Raw genomic sequence first — 16251 nt, forward strand, 5'->3', positions numbered from 1 at the left:
TAAAAACACCTTAAACACTTGGTTCTATATGTGTGTATATATATATTTATTATACATTTTATATATATGTACATATATTAAGTACATTTTATATATATATATATATATATATATATATATATATATATATATATATATATATATATATATATAAAATGTACTTAATATATGGTGTAAATGTCCTAAAACCATATAAATTTAACCTTTCTGGTTATTGTTGAATAAAGGCAGATTAATTTCCTGTTAGTAATTTGAAAAAACTAAAAACCTATGTGGCTGTATGGCGTTTGGTTTGTCAGAGAAGTCACGAGACTGGTAAGACTGAGGTAAATAGCATGGGTTAGTTTTCCTGCACTGACCTCTGTGAAGCACTTCCTAAGAGAGGGCGGGACCTCCCCATCCACTGAACGCAGCATGTTCTCCACATCCTCCCGGACCACATAGGTCCCCGAGTCACTAGCGAACAAGCTGAAGATGTCTGTGGATACAGAGGACATGCTGGTTAACACACACACACCTTATCAGAGTCTACCAGGCAATGTGTCTTGCACCCTCAGATCAATCACAGCTGTCAGGGACACAGTGCGACACATCAGAGTAGACAGTACATCTATGGGGAATAGACTGTGAAGTGGAGTGTGCATGCAGCTACCAGTTTGACTAAAGAAACACAAAGCTAAAAAAACATTTGGATAATTCAATATGCTGAGCCTGAGGTGTGCTTGTTAAGATTGCTGTTTGAAATGGAATTAGTCGAAACAAGCGCCTCTTGTGACATGCAAAACAAACAAAATATACACATACATTTGGAAGGCTAAATAAGGCTATTTAAAAGTGATGCTTTAAAGGGGTGGTTTACTGCGATTTCACTTTTTTCATTTTAAATAGTGTGTAATGTTGCTGTTGGTGCATGAAGAGTATCTGCAACCAACCGGTCGTTCAAATGACGAGAAAGCAGCTTACAATAAAGGTGAAATATATGAAAAATAAGGCGTTAAAATAACATGAAGACGTTATATTGCACCCCATAAACACAATCAAGCAAAGAAAAAAAGCAGTAAACCACCCCTTTAAATACTGACAATAAAGCTACTACACAGAGTAATTAATCTGTAATGCATCATGTACAGAATTTATAAAACAAAGATTTAGAACATTTAATTACGATAAAAAACATTGAAATAATGTGCAAGATCAATGTATAGAGTATAATAGGTAGAATATGGGAGTGGACAGCCATGTGTCTCTCTGTAAACCTACATTTGGCTTTCTCTTCATCGCGTCCTCTTGTTAATAGAACCAGCCCGACGATCAGGTAGTTGAAGTGCAGCCCTTTAGATGTGCCACCAAAAGAGCTGTAGATCACCTACAACAGATGAGAAAGGATGCACATTAAACATGGCCTGTTAAAATGCACATAACTCCGCATTTAACTGTTCAAAAAAAAGTTGTCTTCAGGTATGTTCACACTCTTCAATAAGAGTTTTGCAGCTATGTGAGTCACAGCGATCACTGGCACTGAGCTAGATTTTGCCACTGAACTCAACTTTATTCAAAATGAGCAGTGATGCAGCAACAACCAATGGGAGTGAAGATAGTTCTCCACTACTTGATGCAGTCAAGTAGGATTCTAAAAACCAAGAGCTCAGATTAATGATTTATCCATTGTCAGTATGAATACCCCTTTCTAAAGAACACACGAAATGATGCAGAAGTACACTGAATTGCACATAATGATTATGCAAATGTGATAGAATGAGATCTACACAGATAACAATAACAAACTCCAGTTGAGTTTATAAATAATGATGATAAAAGTATTAAATTTAAAAATAGTATTCATCAAGCAGGTATTTACAGGACAAAGCAATGCAAACAAAACGTGCATCTTTTGAATTTCACCACAGTTACACAACAAAGAAAGTTAATTGCTTCCCATCAGTACACTATTACTAAATCTACTGGCATTCACTGCTTAAGACAGACAGCATGGTGTTAGCTGTTATCTCACACTTTTGATTTCCGCTGAGATTCAAAGAAACATCACTTTTAATGACAACGCTCCCTAGATACATATCTCCCCATAAATCAGCTTACAATGTTTAGTTTAATACAGAGGAAACATTACATTCTCTCTACCCGCACTGCAGGGCTACATTTAATGTGTTTCAGTATAAAAAAAATATCCCTGCAAAATGTGGCCCAGCAGGAGGCTTACCAGTAAAATACTTTTCTTCCTGTTTTTGATCATTTCTATTCCACAGAGGCATCTCACGCAGACATAATTCACTTTTATGCCTGGTATGACACCATGTCTTACCCTTAACGCCACATGTAACAAAAATTTTCACGCCCCCAGATTCCTAATGCACAGTCTAGTGCTCTGCGGCATACAAGACAAACATTTACTAGGGAAAAAACACAAGAACATTGTAATGTCCCCCGCAATTCCCTGTCAAAGCTGGGATTTCCACACACTGACAGGTACGTTCCCTGTGGTATCAATCTTGTGTCAAACTGTACATGACCAAGTCCAGCAGCTTCACTGGTGAGCAGAGTCCAAAATTCACTTTTTTTCCCCCTTAGCTACTTGCAAAGGAACTTCTAACAATGAAACATTTACACACATTTTTGTGGAAACAAACAAGTAAATAAAAATAAATAAAATTATCAAACATGCATTTACTTAAGCACAACCATAACTATAAAATAAAACACCAATACAAAATACAAACTAAAAAGAAAACTTTTTCTGTGACCTTTTAGCTAAATGATAGCAAATTTACTAAATAATAAATAACTTAAGTAAATAAACCAGTAAATAAAAAAAAAATATTTAAATAAAATGTTGGTTTTCTAGTCATGATAGTAAATTTATTGGCCAACTGACCAGTTATTCTGTTTTGCACTCACCAAAACAATTAAAAAATTAAAAGTAAAAGTAAATAAATATTTATCAAATAAAAGTAAAAAAAAAAAATTATATATATATATATATATATATATATATATATATATATATATATATATATATATATATATATATATATATATATATATATATATATATATATATATATCTCAGACCATTAGTTTCCTAGCTAAATGTATAGTAAATTTCCTGACCAGTTACTCTCATCCAAATCTATTTCTATAGTTGGCACCTGGCGAGTGTTAATTTTGGACCCTGCTGGCAAGTCTGAATGAAGTTAAGGTCTGGTTAATGAACACTGTGTTGTCATCCATCTCTACAGCTCTAGCCTCAGTTTTGTGTGGATTCGTCTGAGTAAAGCTGGCTGAAGTCTTGGCCAGAGGGCAGAGAGGATGTCAGCGCTCAGGCTCAGGCTTGGAGGAGCTGTCGGCACTCGACTGGAATGCGCAGTTTACCATTATGTTGAAATCAATACACAAAGCCTCCAGCTTAACATACGGCATTTAGTTGATTGTTTTAATTGCTTTAGCTTCAAGTCCTTTTGCTGGGTGGATATTGGTATGTGTACAGACATTCACTTCTTATGGGCTGTTCACACACGTAAGTCACTGCATCACTGTGATTTTGAAGGTGGTATGTATTCTGCTCTGACAGCATGTCATATTCTCTGTACAAATTTAACATTTCTGTAACAGAACGGCTTTGTTTCATTTAATTTGTTTGTGGAACTACATTGTACAAATACATAATATACACAAACACAGAAGCCATTCTTATTGAAAGCTGCTTTCATAATGAATAATGTAGCATGCTTCCATAGCATGTAATATTGCCCTTTGATGTAATACAAACACTGAGCGACTGAAGGTAGAGGTAATGATCAACTAGAGCATTCCTGAAGCTGACACGAACACAGACAGGAAGTTGGAGGAATAAAGGGGGGAAGTGTGCGATGCAGCAAGGGATTTAATGAGGCTGGGTGCTAAAGATCAGTGTGAGGTGTAGGCTGGCTGGCTGTGAGCTGAGTTCAGGGGAACCGACCCACTTATCACAGCGATGAAATGAGCAGCTGGGTGCCCGGGGTTCCTTCTGCCTGTGCCTCCCAATAATGGATGCATCATGAGATGTCACCTGCAGCCTATAGATTAATCACCCACAGGACGCAGACACTGACTATCTGCCATTCATACACATGTGGGTGCATGTAGGTTAAGTGAATAATATTGATTCTGAAGCATAGTTAGACAGGGTGGAGTTACAGTTGCACAACTAACTGGTGAAAGATTGCGACATTGATTCAAACACCATGATCTGGGCATAATGACCAAAATCCTATGTCACGATATGAGTATTTTATTTCACTGTAAAGATATATATATCAAAATATAGTTATTTTTGCTTTAAAGCTGCAGTCCGTAACTTCTTGTGTTCAAAATTTGTATAATAAGCGAGTACACCATGAATCTATTTTCCAAACCATGTTTTAGGCTTGTCCTGAATCACAACGGTGCACCTATAATATGTGTTTATATTCTGACTATTTTAGACTGGTTCAGGTAGGTACCGCTGCGGAGTAACCCGGTACCTGCGTGATTCGTCATAGACAAAAGACAGAGTGAAGTAGCTCCGGCTACAATGTTTTTCCACAAGATGCACGTGGTTCTGTTTATTAACCGCTAGAGTGCCAAAAGTTACAGACTGCAGCTTTAAATAAGGGCTTTATGACATTGAAAATAAAAACCTCAAGCTCACTGAAGACAAGTAGTCAGTGAATAAATAATAAGAAGAAACTAATTACAAGCAATAAGACAAAAAAAACTACAGTAGAACAAATAAATAAATGCTACATACATTGAATAAAGTAATCAAATGTATAAAAACACTGCATATTCTTCACTGTGTAAATGAAATGTATTTTTCTTCTTATTAAAGTTAAAGTGATTTAGTCAAGAGCAGTGAGAGATTTTTTCTCGTGTTGCTTGACTAACATAAAATGACAGACAGCAGGAATATTAGACTGCTGTCACTTTAAGAGCTGCCCAGATTCAATATACTGTGTTGCACATGTGTTTTCTTTCACTTAAAGGGGTCGTCGGATGCAAAATTCACTTTTACATGTTGTTTGAACAAAACCGTGTCTTGGCAGTGTGTACACACAAACACACTATAATGATAAAAATCCACCCAGTGTTTTCTTTTAAATGTCGATAAATCCAAACTAGGGCTGCACGATATTGGAAAAAACTCACATTGTGATATTTTGTATTTCTGCAATATATATTGTGATATGAAAAAAAAAAAAAAAAAAAAAACACCAGATGACTTGAAAAGCTCTATTTGGGGAAAAATAAATAAATAAATGATTGGGGTGATTTTGTAGGTGAGTAAATCAGCATAGAAAAATAAACAAATTACAAACATAGATAAATATAATAGAACAAAGATATAAAATAAATAAACAGTGCTTTATATTTTTCCGGTAAGTCTAACAGTATTCAGGTATACTGGTTGTAGGGGTGTGCGATATGTAGGGCTGTCACGATAACTACTTTTTGTTGTGCGATATATTGCACCAAAATTAATTGCGATAAACTATATTATTGTCATTTTAAGACAATTTTATTTCACCGATTATATAATTACAGTATGACAATATAATAGCATAATAATGCAAGTACACTCTTTCAAAGAACAAAGAACATTTTATTCTTAAGAATATTTAGACATTGGAACCGGAATGTGAAAAAAATGCTAAATAAATAAAACAAATACCGGCTCATTCACGTTAATTGGCTCTCCTCTCTCATTCGGCTTAAAGCCAAAATGTTCCCACACCGGAGCTGAAGACTGCGGCTTTGAAACCAAGTCCATTGGGACTTGTTCTTTCTAACTGGCTGTAGTTGTCACGAAACACTTTATAACGCAGTGCAGAGCATGTGAGCGGAGCGGAGCGTGCGAAATATAGTCGGAGCGCGGAGCGGGTTTTTATCCAAAGGCTGGAGCGATCGCTCTGTCTCGCTCCGATACCGCTCACACCACGAGTCTAGGGCATGCACAGATCCACCCAGAATTCACCTGGCCTTCAACAATTAACAAAACTGTCAGCCTACACTTCAAAAATCGTTCGTTGTGAAGGAGAGATGGAGTTCGTGAAACATTTCCAAAAGCAAACCGACATACAGTTGCGCAATTGCTGTCAAAAAACTAGATGATAATGATGTTGAATATGAACGGGAATGTAGTGATACGATTTCAGTATGTGAGGATTCGTATTTTAATCGTGTTTGTTTGAAATAAATATGTTCTATTTTGACTGATGCGGAGCGGGTTTGCTGCGTGTTGATTTTCCTTTCCGCGCCTATGTTAACAGATTAGAGCATCCACACTGCCTGCGGACTACGCGCATATCAGGTGCGGTCCAACCACACCGCAACCGCGGCCCCGCGACAGAATAGAAGTGAAGCGGATTTTTTCCGCAGGAGTCACGCAATAAACCCGTTCCACGTCCGCCACGCAGGCAGTGTTTCCCAGGCGTAAGGCTTCGGTTGAAAACGGCAGGTTTTAGGCATGCAGAGGAATTTTAAATTTGAGCGAGCGTGGAGCGATTTCACCAGAGCGGGATGAAATTGTAGGTGAGCGGGGAGCGGAATTGAGCGGAGCGGTCTGGTGCGACTTTGAGCGGTGGAGCGGGGGGAGCGAACACCCACGTGAGCGGGGAGCGGAAATTCTTACCGCTCAGCTCCGCTCACATGCTCTGACGCAGTGGGTTCATGCCTTCTCTTCACCTGTCGCTGTCCGCTCTGTGTGCGTGTGTGTGGGGGAGACGCTGCCTAAGCCCCGCCTCCGCCACAGAGAGCAGACGAGATGACAGAGGCAGCGCGATCGACTAAAATGTTGGTGATATACATTTTTATGCAAAAAAATTAATATAATCATTATTTTTAATTATAAAAAAATGATCAGTCGCAATATATCGCGGCACCAAAAATGATCGCGCTCATTTCCATATATCGTGCAATAAGTCGATATATCGACTATCGCGACAGGCCTAGCGATATGACGATTTTTGATTGTGGATGATAAAAATGTCTCCACGATCTGCTTTCCGTTTTTTCCCTACATAAAAATAAAGGGGATTTAATATTGATAATAACATTGAAGACATTGTATGATTATGTGGCGAGTGGGGCAGGGCCGAGAGCCGTGGGAACGGAGCGAGGCCGGTGGAGTTAATGATAATGAGCGACACCTGCGCCACTCGCCGGTCTCGAGTCCCAAAGCCAGCCATTTACAAACAACGTGCCTACATTTTTGCATTAGAATATACAAAACAGGTAGGCTACATGAAGATGAAGAAGGGGCTAGGGTTTTTTCTGTAAATAATATTCTTCTATAAAAGGACAAGAGATTTACTAAATTTTTTCTTTTTCATCACTTTGAGGGCTTTTATAGACTATAAGAAATAAACTCATTATAAAATGCACAACACGTTGGTTTCACTTTCAAGTAGGCTACTTAGATTTGTGTATATAAAAATTTCCCAGCAGAAGTATGTTTGTTAACAAGTCATCTTTGTTAATTATTGTATGTTCGGGGAGGACTTATAGACCATAATATCAGCGTGATCTTGCGTTATTACCTTATCACTTCTCGTGTGCGTTTGGCTGTAGTTTGTGGAGCAGACAGAGCTGTCAGCGATTCTTCCTGTTGTAAAGTCATGCAGTGTGTAACCTCCTGTAGCCGATTCATCATGCAATGTGAACACAGCAGCGACTGAATGCTACCCCAGATAGTTGTGCAGTGTGAAAACAATGGTGATCCGATGACTTTGAAAATCGTGCAGTGTGAACTCGGCATAAGTTATCTTTTGCGATAATACTGTCAAAACACACAAGGTTTACATATAGACTCAGTTGGTTATGTCTAAAATGAAACTAAACAGTTGAGAAAAACGGATGCCTGTCTGTATATTAGATGCGTGCAGCTCTTAAAGGGACAGTACTAAACATGCTGCCGACTGTAATTAAAGAGATAGTTCACCCTAAAATTACATTTCTGTCATCACTCAACTCACATGTTGTCCCAAACCTGTGTTAATTTCTTTCTTGTGCTGAACACAAAAGAAGATATTTTGAAGAATGTGGGTGACCAAACCCACAAACCCAAGTTGCTGGTCCATATTGAATTTGATAGAAGGAAAATAATACTTTGGAAGTCACTGTGGACCAGCAACTGTTTGGTTTTCCACGTTCTTCAAATTAGCATTTATTTTCAGCAGAAGAAAGAAACTCATTCAAGTTTAAAACTAATTTTGAGTGGTATAAAAATAAAACACTATGCCAGAATTGACAGACAGATGACAGAATTTTTATTATTTAATGTTAAAACAAAATGCAAAGAGAAAAAATAATATAGTTGCTTTAATAGGAATCAATTTATAAAGTGTTTTATTTTTGTATTTGTTCATTCAATTTCTTGAATGTTCCTGCTAAATACACCTATTGTACCTGAAAATAAAGCACTGTTTGTTTTATTTGTATATTATGTGTATCTTTGTTCTTATTTTTAATAACATAAATATAATGACAATCTTCGCCCACTTTGGCCTAAATATCCACCATTCTTTTTTATATTTTGTTATCTTGAAAGGCTTTGTCTATATAATAGGGAAATTATTTAGGCCGCACTGCTCAGACAAAATAGTAAAAACAACATGACAAATAATCGTGCTAAAATCGTGAAATCGTAATATTTCTAAAAACAATCGTGATATGATATTTTTGCCATATCGCCCACCCCTAACTGGTTGAATAATTAAATGTAAAATAACACTGCATAGTCTTCACTGTATAAATTAAATCTAATAAAATCAACCCTCTTCAATGCAAGTAAATCACTCACATATGCGACTAATCTTCACTCTGGGCGACTAAATGATGTCTAATATTAGCCAATGGCTAATAAATTCTCAGATTTTACTCGCCAGTGTGTGAGTTGGAGGCTAAGTATAAGTTTAGCACAGATATATTTTAGCTCGTGGATCACTATGACTATGACTGAGTGCTTCAGAGCTTCACTCTCCATCAAGTGATCTGTGCTATTTTTCAGTTCATCTCAATGGATGCGCAGCGCACCTGTGTTTGGCGTACCGTAAGCTCTAGTGTAACGGCGCACGACTCGCCGTCGCTTTGGTGAGAGCAGAGAGAGCAAGAGAGAGTTTTACATACATGCAGAATTGACACGCTACATGTAAACGATATTCTTTGTTGTATTTTCCTGTCAAAATAACAGAGTTCCTTTGGATTTTTTCAGCTATTAAGAATTGCCGGGTTCTCCGGTAGTGGGCGGAACTAATGCGCAAACGGCAATCTCATTGGCTGGTGCTCACCTATTATCCAGAGCCATCGTCCCTGTTTTGATTTCAGCGAATTAGTTCAAGTGCACGCACACAACCTGATTAATATTCATGAATCTAGCAGCTCATTAATCCTTAGTGCGTTTTATACTGTTCTTATTAGCAGAATTCGAATTATTATTATTATCTTCTTATCAGTATTATTGTTAGTTTTTCCCCACACTTTTTTTTTTTTTTTTTACAGAAACACTGAATGACCAAAAAAAGCACCACCACCAGTCCTAAATTCAGTTAAAATGTCTATGCATTCATACATGGTTACTAAGTGTTAATTCTAATTACCAAAAGTTCTATCATGAAATAATACTTGATTATCATGATGCCATATTATAATGCTTGACTGACTGATGTTAAGAGTGTACTTTCAGATATTTAAAAAGCTGTACCATTTTACAAACATATACAGTAGGCTATATATAGGCCTAGTATTATCAGTCTGGTGAGTAAACTAAAAAAAATTTACTAGCCAATGGCGATTCAATTGCTACAAAAGTGATTTTTCTCTATGTGTTTGGTTGTTTGATTAACATACATGAAACATAAATGAGCCTATATACTCTCCTTATTATTTACTATTATTTATACTAATACTATACTATTGTTTACCTTCACCTAAGCCATAAGCAACTGTGTCTACAAGGATACTTGCAGAGACATGCATTTTGACAATTTCACGTGTATGTGTAATTTCAGGCACAAATAGACGCAGAAGTGAACGGAATTCAGTGTTCACGTGCATCTACGTGGCTCTCACCGTGTCTACACCGGACGTGAGCGGCGTGGTGTGACAAAATACAATAGAATCCATTATAATCAATGATGCCATCTACGCTGGAAGCGGAGCGACAAGGCAAATCCCAGCGAGTAAATCCCTCATTCTTTTTCTGATGTACTGACACAAAGTTCAAAGGATTTCCAATGGTTGCTTTGTCGCGTCCAGTGTAGACAGTGCGGCGCAACAGCTGTCGTGAAAACGATCAGTATAAATATAACGATCAGTATACTAAAAATTTTTTTATAATTTTCGCACATCCTTTCGCTGTGACTATCGTGGATATGCACATCGTGATATCAATGCTGAAACGATATATCGTGCAGCCCTAATCCAAACCCCTTTCTCATATCAAGCCGATCTCAGATTCTTGGCAGAATGATGTAGTTCTGCACAGGTCCCTCCCACGATTGTTGATTGACAGTGGCGTCAGTCTTTGGTTATAAAACGGATAGTTCCAGTCCTTGATTCTGATTGAGCCAAGTTCGAAGCTGTTGTAAATTACTCTACAAACATACTCCTTTGTTTACATTTGTGTGTTGCTCAGCAACCACTTTGTTGGAACCACAACAGTTTCAGAGGAACTACATTGTTTGGCAGAAGAATAATGTTTTTATTAATATCATTACTCTTTATTTGCTCCGTTTTATTTTATGAAACCTTACTACATATATGGAATAACCGTTTTATGAAAGCAATAAGCCCCGTGAAGCTGCTTCACGTCGTGCCTAACAACACTCCTTAGCTGTTATAAATTCACTGTAAACCACGGCTTCTTGGGGCTTATTGCTTTATTTTAATCACAGCTCCGCACTGAGTGAGCTGTCATCAGTCCACCATTGTTTCGAAGCCAGAATGGTTGTAGACAAGAATGGCTCTTAAGCGATTGAGGTGTTTTGTTGTTGGATGTAATAATGAACATGAGACATCTGAGCCGCTGAAGACACATGATACTTGCAAAGACGGGCATTCTGACACATACAAGTGTGTGTATTTAACCTTTCAAGGCCTATAAAGCAGCAAAAATAATTGCGTTCAATACTCCAGCGAACTATGAGCACAGTCTTCACATGTGCACCTCTCTGACAGCGCTCAGAAACTGTCTCTCAGACAGCGCGCATGTATAGGCTAAGTTTAAAAGATACGTTTGTGTGACTACGTAGCACAGCAACATCATGTGTGAATGTAACCACGATAGAGACGATAGTCCAAAATCTCTACCGGTTGACAAATTTCTACTGGTAAATCATGTCTACCAGTATATCACCCACACCTATAAATGACAACGATTCTTCTATTCTATTAACTGTCTGACAACTATGATCACACCAGAACATTAATGTTTTTAGATATTCAAATCGGCTGATCTTAGTGTATATGGAACTGAAGTCTCCCTTTCAGACGCAAAATTTATCGGAGAGCATTTAGATGAATCATGCAAGGTTTGTTGTAGTCAAATCACAGGAATTTACACCATTATTTAACGCCCCAAAAAAGCATGTCTTAACCCACCTTGTGCCTGTGTTGTTAGTAGATTACCTGTGCCTGATTATTATTGCCTCTGCTTGTTTGCAACCCTAATGCTAATTTGAGCTGCTCTTGGTAGATTGCGTTGGTCATTATTGCTATGATCTGGCTGTGTCTTTATGTTCTTTAATTTGTGCTTTGTCATCCACAGAATTTTAGATGGGCTTGTGGTCTCATGCTAATTTGCCCTGTTTAGTATATCTAGCTTTAATTATCACAAAAGTATTGAGATACAATTGTATCGTTTGGATATTAACAGTGACATCTACAGTAGAGTACATTTAGTCATTTAGCAGATGCTTTTATCCAAAGTGACTTACAAATGAGGACAATGGAGGCAATCAAAATCAACAAAAGAGCAATGATACGCAAGTGCTATAAGACTCAGTTAGTTTAACATAGTACAAGTAGCAAAGTTTTTTTAATTATATTATAAACTAGATAAAAAAAAGTTTATGCTGATTGATCTTGTAATGAAACAATGAAGTATTTATGAGTGAGTCATTAATTCATTCAAATAGATTTAAAAAATAATTTGATGAAATATTGATTTCTTTAGGTAGACTGCACTGAATGTGGGACAATCAGGATCTCCATTTTTTTTTTTTTTTTAAAAAGAAGAATTTCAGAAATGATTCAGCTCTAGGTGTAGGATGAAAATGTGAGGAAAATGTCAACTTTGATCCAACAAATGGTCTGGAAATCAGCACAGAGTGCTAAGTGACATGATGTGAATGTGTGCAGCACTCACCTGATAAAAGCATTGCAAGGTGCTTGGCAAGAACCCGGATTAGTCACAGTACAAGGTTGTGAGAAAAGAGCTAAAAATAACCCCATAACTACATCTCTCTCTTTTTCTGTTTTCTTGGATGAGTGGCAGCTTTATTCTGCTGAAAGAATTTCATTGGATTGCAGCCACGACTGAAAGTTCATAACAATACCTGACGAAAGATTCATGACTGTAGAGTCAAGTCCTGTTAAAGGCCTCAATGGGTTTTAAGGACTTCGTTTAATTGAAAACTAAAACGTCAAAGAGATATGCCCCCCTCATAAAGCGCTTTTAGAGTATTGATCCGAAACATTATTCACAATAAAACTGGCCAAGAGCCACAAAGAAACAAGCTGAAAATAACTAACCAGGCTGGCCTGCAAATACTAGTTCCTATGACAACAAGTAAAAGTATAGACCAGACGGGGTGGTATTTCTGCTGAAATAGAGGGGGATCTCTGAATGATTCATCTTGCAGAGAACAGCCTGTAAAGTTACAGGAGGCAGGTAGAGAGGGCCACATGAACTCACGGTTACAGCGGTCAGGTCATGGGGAAGTCTTTAAATGTCAGACGATAATGTGTGAGCATGTTTTACCATAAAGGCCCACCTTTCAGTTTGTGTTTCTCTGGGTTACAATTGGTAACCACATGACTGTGGGTATTTGAAGCATCAGCAAAGCAAAACTGAACTGCACACAAACAGCGAAATAGCTTAGTCAAACAGCGGCCATGGAAAGATCACCAAATCAACAGTGGAGAACTGCATGCTGTAAAAGTTTATGTAAGCTTTTGTGACCATCATGTAGGGCTGGGCGGTATATCGAGTTTGTATGTTATATCGATATATTCTTTATAAGCGATACGATATGAGGCAATACTAAATATACTACTGTATATTAATATCAATATACAGTAGTTTGAAACAAGCGCATCTGAAAAAAGAGCGGAGGACACAGACTGAGCTGCTGCGGAGAAAGTGCATAATACAATTTGTTTAAATATGTGACAAACTTCATATGAAGGCCTTTAAAAAAAACTTGTAAGATATAGAAGCCTATAGTTTAGTTGCAGATTAAAACAGCTCTGACAGAAAGGCTGCGTGTGCCGCTGACAGAGATGCTACTCGCGATGTTTAATGTGTTTGAGATGTGCTGTTTTCCTTAATGCATAACTTACATTTCACAGGTATATTCTCCATCTGTAAATGTTAAAGCCATGGAAATATTTCCATTCTGCTGTCAGAAGTGCATGAACCTTCTGCTTTGAGATTCTCCGCTGAACTTCACAAACGTCATTGAACGAGCGCCGCCACACGCATGTGCGCCAAACAGACGGTGCTCAATGAAATAGGAGTGCAATAATTCTGACTAAAATATACATTTTGCTTAAATATTTGTAGTTGGACAATAAATGTGACATATGTAGAATTTTAAACCTACAAGTAAGTGTATTTGTATGATAGCACTAACTGTAAAGTGACTGTAATGAGGTAATCAAAACAGCCTTTTTACTCAATTAGTCTGTGCTTTTTTTATTATTATTTTCATTTTTAGTTTAGTAAATTTAACTTCTGCTTTAAAAGCATTATTTTTGTTTTTAGATTGCCATGTTACAATGTTAGAATGTAATGTGATTTTAACCCGTTTTGAACATAATATATGCCTATGGCTACATTCACTTTATTTGTTTAATCCAAATACAAAAGCGTAGAAAATACCAAGATATATACTGTATACCGCAAATCAGCCAAAAAATACAGAGATATGAATTTTTGCTCATATCGCCCAGGCCTACAATCATGTGTCATTTTTTTGTCTTTTTTAGTCTCTGTACATTAAAGGATGAAGTCTGAGCACAAAATGTAATCTAAATTCATCCATGAATATGTAGTACTTGTAGTCTGCCAGAAAATAAACCAGGGGAACAGACCAATCGTTCACAGAACTGTTAAAGTATGAAGAAACAGCACTGAAACAAGCACTGGGTGGCTGGAGAGAGATCATGATGCTGTGAGGTGTTCTGATGATGTTTATGTTTTATCAAAGCTTGACTAACCTCTGCAACCTTTGGAGGAACTCCATCACCCAGCACTTCCCTGTAGAAGCATTGCTGGGTCATATAGACAGACAGGCCACTGGTCCTCTTGAAGGCATCTCGCAGACGTTTGAGCTCCACATCGGTAACTGTGAACACAGTAGGAAGTTGTCAAAAAAAACTGTATAGTATATGAGATTTTTATCAATAAAAATTACTTCAAATGAGACGTTTTATATCAGCTATTGTCTACAGGCCTGTTCAGACCAGGTTTGATGCCTTGTTTACATGTGGCATTAAATTATGCTCATTTTCCCTCATTCTCTGAAAAACGATGTCTGAATATCTGAAAGAATTGTATAAAATAAAATAAATACAATTTGTAAACATTTTAATTAGGCTATTAAATGAATACATTACCATTCAAAAATTTGAGGCTAGTAAGATTTTTTTCATTGTTTTGAAAGAAGTCTCTTGTCCACACCATGACTGCATTTATTTAATCAAAAATACAGTAAAAACTGTAAATGTATGATATGCAAAATGTTACAATTTAACATTTAAAAAAATATATATATCTGAATACATTTGAATAACATTTTGATCAATTTAATACATCCTTGCTAAATAAAAGTACCAATTTTTATAAAAACAGGAAAGAGAAATGAGAAAAATCGAGACATGACGCATGCCAGATTCAAACTTGAATCCCTTTGAGCTCTTCGTTGACCTCAAAAGAAACAACTTTGAACTGTATGATATTTCCGAATTGGCATCAAGCTGTTCATCATTTCATTTGCTGTATTTGTTATGCAGTTTTTACGTGCCGAAAATTCATGTTTGGTGCAAACAGGCCGTAGGTCTGAGAAAGGTAGCTGCTGAGCAAATTTCTTTTAATAACTCAAAGTCATTGCCATCTTTGCACATTTCTCCTCTAGCTCAAAGCATGTTGAGTTATGATGGCAGATAAGGACTACAGCCAGTGCTCTTTCATCTCTCTCTCTCTCTCTCACACACACACACACTCATCCCTTTTAAAACATCACCGCCTCTGCAGCCTGTATTTAACCTAGACACTTAAAGGAGAGACCACTGCTGTTTCACGCCACTCTTAGCCTTGTACTGCCTAGCACAATACATCACAGACCTGCTCATAAACCACAGCACTGTTCTATCTGACCCATCCATAACAGGGTCAGGGCCAAGAGTAGAGGACCAAAACACAATGCTCTCTGCAAATGGGAATGCTTTCTGACAGAACAGACTTTGAATTTGAAATACCACTAATAATATAGACATCCAGGGATGGTTCATCAAGTTGTTCCAAACCTGCATGAATTTCTTCTGCTGATATTTTAAGGAATTTTTTTGAAGACGGAAAAAAAAAAGATACTATGAAAGTCAATGGCTACAAGCAACTGTCCGGTTATGAACATTCCTCTTCAAAATGTTTTGTTTTTGTGTTCATAAAGATCTGGAACAACATGAAAGCGAGTAAATGATGACAGAATTTAAATTTTTGGGTGAACCATGGCTTTAAGAGTGCTTGGATTTATCCAGCAAATAGTACATCCACAACAAAAGAAAGCTACAAACGCCACTCCATTGTAATAACAGTTGTTAGCATATCACTGAAACAGAGCGACTGTGACCCCAAAAAAGCCCCCTCTGTTAATACTGCAGATATTTTCTGTGCGTATGTGGGCATGTCATTGTGATGTGACTTCAATGATACTGAAAATTATTACGACTGAGATGGAATCTTGTTAAAGAACAATTTCAGCACAAAAGTGAGACTTT

At 37.2% G+C, this 16251-nt stretch overlaps 1 protein-coding gene across 1 annotated transcript in view; it reads right to left on the reverse strand.

Moving 5' to 3' along the window:
• Positions 1–16251, reverse strand: part of usp32 (ubiquitin specific peptidase 32) — a 62026-nt gene that overhangs the window by 40124 nt on the left and 5651 nt on the right. The window contains 3 exon segments of the mRNA XM_058799786.1: positions 360–478; positions 1261–1366; positions 14473–14600. Of these exon segments, the coding sequence (XP_058655769.1) occupies positions 360–478; positions 1261–1366; positions 14473–14600 (353 nt within the window).

The sequence above is a fragment of the Onychostoma macrolepis genome, chromosome 15 (genome assembly GCF_012432095.1).
Source record: "Onychostoma macrolepis isolate SWU-2019 chromosome 15, ASM1243209v1, whole genome shotgun sequence".
Taxonomy (NCBI): Eukaryota; Metazoa; Chordata; class Actinopteri; order Cypriniformes; family Cyprinidae; genus Onychostoma; species Onychostoma macrolepis.